The sequence below is a fragment of the Mesoplodon densirostris genome, chromosome 15 (genome assembly GCF_025265405.1).
Source record: "Mesoplodon densirostris isolate mMesDen1 chromosome 15, mMesDen1 primary haplotype, whole genome shotgun sequence".
Classification (NCBI taxonomy): Eukaryota; Metazoa; Chordata; class Mammalia; order Artiodactyla; family Ziphiidae; genus Mesoplodon; species Mesoplodon densirostris.
This window is the reverse complement of record NC_082675.1, coordinates 7709803-7717855: the sequence shown is the minus strand read 5'-3', so window position 1 is coordinate 7717855 and position 8053 is coordinate 7709803. Positions and strand designations below refer to the sequence as shown.

Genomic DNA, 8053 nt, shown 5'->3' with positions numbered 1-8053 from the left:
TTAACCACTGAGCCACCAGGGAAGTCCAGTTAAGCTTGATTTCGCGTTAGAAAAACCCCTTTGGTATTCAGCGTCTCAGTTTTATCAATAAAATGGGGACAAAACCCACAGCGCCCAGCAACATCTGTGAAGAGCCACAGTTCCGGGCCCTGCAGGGCCTGGGAGACGGAAGGAGCGCCACCCCTACCCACCACGTGGAGCGCCCGCCCGGCCTGCGGCGAGGCCGCAGAACGATTCCCCGGAGCGTGGGGCGGGATCAGCACGGCCCGCTCGGCCAACGCCTCTCCTAGGCCAAGACACTGGAGAGTGGCACCGCCCGGTTACCAAGTCCCGCAGAACCCCGGAGGGAAGTGGGTGGCGAGGGGCGGGGCCGGGAGGCGTGGCCTCCGCCTACCCCTGCCCCCCGTTTTTGTCCGCCCAGACACGGAAAGGTTCCCCTGCGCCTTTAAGAGGCCGAAGCGGGCACCCGATTGGCCGAGACGCGCCGGTGACGTCACGCCGGGGCCGGCGCCGAGGCGGCCCTGACGGCCCGTGCCCTCCCCCTCACGCCCCGCCGCGCGCTCGCGGACAGTCGGCGCGCGGGCCGGGCCGGGCCGGCGCCCCGTCACCTTTGCTCGCCCGTGTCGCCCCGGGCTCCGGGGGATGCCCCCGGCCGGGCCCCCCCATGGCCGCCGACGTCTTCATGTGCTCCCCGCGCCGGCCCCGCAGCCGGGGCCGCGCGGTGCTGCTCAAGCCCCAGGTGCCCGAGGACGACGACGACTCGGACACGGATGAGCCGTCTCCGCCGCCCGCCTCCGGCGCGGCCACCCCGGCCCGGGGCCACGCGAGCGCCGCGCCACTGCCGCCCAAGGCCGGGTCGGGCAGCGAAGAGCCTCCGCGCCGCCAGCAGATCATCCACAGCGGCCACTTCATGGTGTCGTCGCCGCACCGCGAGCACCCGCCCAAGAAGGGCTACGATTTCGACACGGTCAACAAGCAGACGTGCCAGACCTACAGCTTCGGCAAGACCAGCTCCTGCCACCTGTCCATCGACGCCTCGCTCACCAAGCTCTTCGAGTGCATGACCCTGGCCTACAGGTAGGACCCGGCCGGCCCCACCTCTCGAGCGGGGCTCCCTTTGACAAAACAAGCGTGGAGGGCTGGGCCGCCTGGGGACCTCTTGGCTTCAGGCATTCCCTTTGGGTCTTCCGTCTTCGGGAGGGTTTATGGGTCTCGGGTCCCTAGTGGAAGCGAGAGGGGCAGGGGTCCTGGCCTCTTCCCTGTCAGCAGGGCTTGGGTTCTTCCGGCTTCACGTTCCCCATGCAGGCCCTCACCTCCAATTCCGAGGCCACCGATTTCGGGTAAGAAAAAGGTGTAAATACAGGCTGTACCTTGTGTTACGCGACTTTATCCACCCTTCCCCCAGAAGCTTTGTGTGTTTCCAGCAATTGCCAGTAGTGGTTAGGACCACCTGTCCAGGGTGGCTTAAAGTCGCTGGTTCCAGTATTTAATGGTTGAGTCAAGTTTCTGAGCCTGTTTCCTCCTTTATAAAGAGGGGATGACAGTAGTGTCTGCCTCCGTGGGCTGCTGTGGGGATGGAACGAGATAGGTAAAGTGCTTATTCCAGTGCCTGGCACATAATTAGTTGCTCCAGAAGTGTGAGCTACTTTTCTTATTGCCCCAGCAGAGGGAGGCTGGGTCCTCTCACATCCCCTTTATTGGGAAGCCCTCCCCCAACTTCGGAGGGCCCCTGGCTGCCTCCTAGGAAGACTTGGAGCCACAGCTCTTGGAGGTGCAGGCTGTCCTCCTGGCAAGTTGGAGGGTTCTTTGGCTGGCTGGCTCTGCAACGTTATATGGAGATGTCAGTGTTTAGGGCAGGCATCCCAGGCACCATCCTGACCTGTGGCTCCGGCTCTAGGCGGAGATCCCTTTTTTCTAAGTCACAGAAATGCGTGGTCCTCATGGGTTAACGTGTCCTTCCACTCTCCCTTTCTCGGCGTGTTTGTTAGGTATTTGCTTCAGATAATTTCTGCCTCAGCAACAGAACTTCTGTGGACTAGCTGCAGTACAGAGCAGCCCAGCCCTGCCCAAAGCTCATGATAGGATCTCCGCAGAGTGGAGGTTACTGCAGTAGTAACTGGAGTGGCTGGGGTTGTCTCAGGTCTAGTCTGCAGGCAGCGCAGGGAAAGTTATCTTGGAGACTCCAGAAACAGGGTGAAGAAGAGTAGGAACGTTACCCTCAACCCCCTCCTTTTTTTTAGGGGAAGGGAGCCCCAAATATATCCAAGGTACACATTCACCTGAAGTTGAAACACTAGATATACATGGCTCTGGGTGGCATTTTCCCCTCTGGAATAAATGATTAGTCAACTTGTTCTTTTGTTATGTTCCTGAAACGCACCCCACTCTTCCCGCCCCCATTTCCTCTCTTGAAGGCTTCCCTGATGGTTTGTTTGCCACATGGCTGCATTACATTACCCAGAGCTCTCCTCCAACCCCCCTTGCGTGGCACATTGGTTAGGCTGTGCTCTGATTCTCTGGTCTTGCCAGTTTGAGCTGGCACTGAGCCTGTGAAGATGTTCTGTTTTTTCTTTTTTAAACCAAACGGCCTTGAGATTGCAGCCCGCTGCCCTCGTTTAGCCCTGCTTACCCAGTCTCAAATTTTGAGCACTTCATGGGAATCAAACGCAACTAGATTGTAGCATATGCTACAGTGTGAGAGAGCCCTTTCAAACAAAATCGGAGGTGAAAGACAGGAATGTGCTCTATTAAGCGAACTTAATCCTCCTCTTTATTTTAATATAAACTTCTCCGCGTACAAAGAGAGAATGGTTGATTGCGTAGCAGGAGGCATGGGCTCGAAAGCACTCACCTAAGCTCTGCTAAAGGAAAAATAAACCAGTCTCCCCGCTTTGCCCTCCGTTTGGATAACCTAAAGGCTTATTATTAAATAACACCAAAGAATTTTAGTAATGGTATTTTTTCTTTCACTTCTTTCAGAAATATTTTGGCACCTGTCCATTGCTCATTTAACTTCCTTGGTTGCAAAATGCACCCTTAGTTCGGTTTGAGGCTTAATTACCTTGTTCTTCAAGGCCTCCAGCCCCTTTTGGCTCTCCTGCTTTGCTGTCATTCCCCATGCAGAGTCCTGCCACTGCAGGTCCCTGGTATGTGTCCACCTAGTTATTTCTCATGAAGATGCTCTTTGTGTCTCCGCGTGGGGCTCGTTTGGATGGCCCCAGAGTTTAGTTGGCAGTGTGGAACCCGGGTACAGATTGACAGGAGGAGTGACTCAGAACCAGTTGTCTGGGCCGTAGCCTCTGGCCCAGAAAGCAGCATGAGAACAGAAGTGAGTTTCTGACCTCAGCTGTCCTGCACGACCACTAGCTGGCTTTCAGAGGAGGGGGGTTGAGATATGGGGGGCAGGGAGGAAAGAAGAGTCAACCCCAGAGGTGGCCTAACTTCCCTTTCAGTGCGGTGTGAGCCTTCACCACTGTTTTCCAGGTTTTCTGCTCCTGGGGCTGAGAGGAAGGCCAGCTGGGCCTCCTCTTCTGTCTGACTGTTTGTGGCCTAGGCTCTTTCTAACTTCAACTTCCTGTCTGTCCCCTGGCCTCTTCGTTCCAGCCGCCTAACTCTCCCTGGTACACTCTGTGCTTTTTTTTTGGTTTGGTTTCCTGTTAACTGCTGACTCCCAGCTGTTTCCAGATGAGGCTCAACCGCTCTTTGGGGGAGGAACTAAGTGCAGGGGAAGTTGTGGTGGTTTTTTCCCCAGTCGTGTGAAGTGGCCTAGGGACTCTGAATATGATCTGTTCCTGAACGTGCAAAGTCTTGAACTCCTGAAGGGTCTTTGGCAAGACTGACTTTGGGTGGGGGAATAGGGTCTTTGAGGAGTTGGGACTAGGTGTGAACGTGCCCCGTGGTCCACCTGGGCAAGTGACGGTGCGGATGGATTCCAGCTTCATGTAGCTGGCATCCACGTCCTTCCCACACTGTGATGCTAAGAAGCCCTGTAGTGAAACATCTTGCTTTGGTCCCACAGTGTGTGTTCAATTACTGGGACGTTTGGGAGGGGAAGAAGTCGCCTCCCCCCAAGGCAGAGCTTAGAAGTTCATGGCTTACCTTCTCTAAGGCTTCCTGTCTGCCACTGTAAAATGGGGAGGATAAAGCTCCCCTGCAGGGTGGAAGTGAGGATCAACTGAGATAATGTCTGTGAATGTGTCTAGTGCCTGACAAATAAGAGACGAGAAGAGGTTTAATGGGCCGAATCCATTCTGCCTCCTCTCTCAGCTGACATTTATTAGGAGCCCAAGTTTCTCATCTGTAAACTGAGGGAAATAACGTATCTGACTGGGGTCTTTAGTGTGGCTTTCAAATGCCTGCCTGACAAATGGTAAACGGATACATTCTTGGTTTGTCCATACTTTCTAAGGCCCCACAAAGGAGCTATGTACTCTGGAACATAGTTCATGGTCCTTGCCCTTTTAACACTGTGAGGAATGTCACACATGTAAATCACCCACGTGGATTCTGAACACATCTAGTAGATACATAGCTTTTTGTGGTTGGTTTTGGTTTCGCTTCTCTCTCTCTTTTTTTTTAAATTTACGTTATTTTTGGCTGTGTTGGGTCTTCGTTGCTGCGCACAGGCTTTCTCTAGTTGCGGCCAGCGGGGCCCACTCTTCATTGTGGTGTGCGGGCCTCTCATTGCGGTGGCCTCTCCTGCTGCGGAGCACGGACTCTAGGCGCGCGGCCTTCAGTAGTTGTGGCGCACGGGCTTCAGTAGTTGTGGCGCGCGGGCTCTAGAGTGTTGGCTCAGCAGTTGTGGCCCGCGGGCTCTAGAGAGCAGGCTCAGTAGCCGTGGTGCACGGGCCCAGTTGTTCCGCGGCACGTGGGATCCTCCCGGACCAGGGCTCGAACCCATGTCCCCTGCAATGTCAGGTGGACTCCCAACCACTGCACCACGAGGGAAGCCCATTGCTTCTCTTTTTATGTAACTATTAGGGAGCCTTGGTGTTAATGCCTGGGGGGTGGGGGGAGAGACAGTCCTTTTATGTATTTAAAGATAAGCAGTAGCTTTCTGGACAGTGGATTTCTGCTCCAGTGGGTATTTGAGGAGGAGACCTTTTAATTTGGATCTGTAAGATAGCCTTGGGATACAAGTTTCTAGGATGTAACCCTGTATATGTATGTATAGTAACCCTCTGTTCCTGATCCCCAAGGATTAAAGGTTTAGAGCATCTTGTCCTCCAAGTTTTAAGTTTTCCATAGAGGAACTTTCTGATCCTAGGTGCGATAACTAGCTGTAAATGGGAACCATTCACACAAATGACTAAATTAGTTTTATTCTTCTGCAACCATGCTGAAGAGAAGCAGTTTCTCTTCTCTTGAGCTTTCTTTGGTCTTTAATCATAATATGGTGTCCATTAAAGGGCCGCACTGAGATGGGAGCGCGGGCTGCAGAGAGGAGAAGAGACCGTCTCTGTCCTCCAGGAACTCCCAAACCTGGGGTGGGGGACAGATAAACAGACAGTTGTAAAACAGTTAGCAAGGGCTACGATAAACAACGTGAACCAGGTCCAACAGCAGCACCAGGCAGGGTGCCGAAGCCAGCGTGTGTGTGTGTGTGCGCGTGTGTGTGTGTGCGCGTGTGTGTGTGCGCGCGCGCACGTGCGCGTGTGTGTACGTGTGCATGTGCGCACGTGTGTGCGTGTGTGTGTGTTTGCATAATCGGGATCAGTGTGGACAGTTTCTCCTGACATTGGGGTTTCACACCTATCTCCCCTTCCCCGTGTTAACTGTCAGAAATCATGCAGGAAGCCCCAGAGTTCCTTTTGCCTATCTTCTCCTTGTTGGTAGTCCAGGACCAAATTTCCTTTTTCTGTAGAGGCTGAATGGCTGATTGCCGCCCTGATGGAAGGGCGAAGAAGGGTGATCAAATGGGGAAGAGCCCTGGGAAAGGGGCTGGAGGGGAGGGTGGAGGGAGTTCATCTGCTAGGGTGGGAGGAGGGAAGAAAATTCGCACCAGCTGAGCAACTACCGCCCTCCTGGAGTCTCTGCATTATCCTAAGTCACAATAACCCTCTCAGGCAGGTGATGATGGAATTCCTATTTTTAAAACTTAAAAAAAAAAAAAAAGGAAAGAAAACCTGAGCACAGAGGTTAATTTGCCCTGTTGCTGGGAGGTGAGGCGGCTTGTCCAAGGCGGTGTCTCTGGGAGCTGAAAAGGAGTTGAAAAGTCACCTCCCTCATCTGCTCACAGAAGCCTGCAGTTCTGTAAGAGAGGAGGTGAAAGTGCCAGTTCCTCTAGGAATGTAAGGCGGGAGACACCAAGATGGGGAAAATAAATGCCCTTATTCCCCACTGGTAAAATCCTGCCCTCCCTTCAAGACTGTGGCCCTGCCGTCTTCCTCAAAGGGAGTGAATGCCACAATCCTCTGCAAATCCACGACCTTATTGGTTCTGTGTGGTATTCTTCCATAGACCTGACTTCCCCAGATTCCTGCTCTCTTCACCTTTGACTTTCCCACGGAGCCTAACAGTTGTCTGGCACGTACTGAGTGGCCAAGAACTATATATGGAATTGCAAAGGGAAGCTCAGGGGCCTAGCGGCCAACGTCAGAGACTTGCCTCTGGTGAACCTTGTTTATCTTCAGCTCTGCAAAGACAAATACACCCTCTGTGGAACTGTGCTTTAGGGGTGTTGGTGTGGAGTGGGGCAACGAGGTGTTGTTTTGCTGGGTAGTGTTTGTGTTGTGACCCACACGGACTGGGGCTGTAGGCAGATGAGTGGCCCCCCCAAGACGTCCACGTCCTAATCCCCGGGACCTGTGAATATGTTAGGTTACATGGCAAAGAGGAATTAGGGTTGCTAATCAGCTGCCTTTAAAATGGGGAGATTATTTTGGATTATGTGGGTGGGCCCAGTGTAATCAATCACAAGGGTCCTTCAAAGTAGACGAGGAAAGCAGAAGAGAGAACCAGAGAGGGAGCAGCGGGAGAAGGACTTGGCCTGATGTTGCTGACTTGGAAGATGGAGGAAGGGGCCACGAGCTAAGGAATATGGGCAACCTTTAGAAGCTTGAAAAGGCAAGGAAACAGATTCTCCCCTAGAGTCCTCAGAAGGGACCCAGCGCTGCTGACTTCTTGATTTTAGCCCCGGAGACCCATTTCAGACTTCTGACCTCCAGAACTGTAAGACAGTAAATTTGTGTTCTAAGCCACTCATTTTGTGGTCATTTGTTACAACAGCAATAAGAAACTAATACAGACTGGTTTCAAAAGTTTCTTGAGGTGATGTTTTTAAGCACATAACACAAGTATGAAAGTCTTTCTTAAGGCTTCTTCCCCCCCAGGAGAGCATGGCAGCCCACCCTGCAGTTACGTCAAGCTGTGCTGAGTGTATTAGGCACCACTTCAGGGGAGCTAGTGATAGGAGGGCCCTCGATACAAAAGAAAGTCTGTAAAGTGGTCTTACCATGGTTCCCTAGCACAGTTTCTAGAGTAGGGTATTGTAGAAAGTTAATAGTACTTATCTTTAAGGATTCTTATATGGCTGATGAAAAATTCAGAGTGTGAGCTCCTGTTCCCCAGAATTGAGTTACTTCTTGGGTATAAAATGTGCAGTTCAGACAGCAAATATCTTAGGTATTTTCTATCTTGTTGGAATTCTGTCTGTGGTTAGAATTCCAGGCCACAGGGCTTGAGTTTTAGGCAGAGCTCTTTTGGCCGCATGGATCAGGGACCCTCTGGTGCTAGCGCATGTGATGGGGGTTTAGTGCAGGGGTCAGGAAGGGTGCTGGTACTCCCATGAACCTCCAGGGTTACCAGGACTGCCAGACTTCAGTGGACACTGGAGTTGGGTCCCAGAGCACTGTGGGCCCTCGGCAGGGGGAGCTTGCCCTTTCCTTAAGGTTCACCCCCATCAAGTGACTCAGCTCCTCTCTCAGGCTCTGCTTTTCTTTGGGATCTTCTGCGTCCAGCTGGCGCTCTCACCTGCTGCCCTGCTCTTCTCTGCTTCAAAGCTCTTGCTTATGGGAGCTTCTGCGTCTGCCTGACTGGAGCTCGCCCATGGCCT

The 8053-nt window shown here is 53.0% G+C and overlaps 1 protein-coding gene across 2 annotated transcripts in view; it reads left to right on the top strand.

The window, feature by feature from the left end:
- Positions 1-589: 589 nt before the first annotated feature.
- The window catches only part of MLXIP (MLX interacting protein), a 60490-nt gene continuing 53026 nt past the window's right edge, over positions 590-8053 (top strand). For both annotated transcript variants that reach the window (XM_060118947.1, XM_060118946.1), the window contains exon 1: positions 590-1077. In XM_060118947.1, coding sequence (XP_059974930.1) covers positions 665-1077 — 413 coding nt within the window. In that variant the 5' untranslated portion in view covers positions 590-664. The remainder of the gene's footprint in view (positions 1078-8053) is intronic.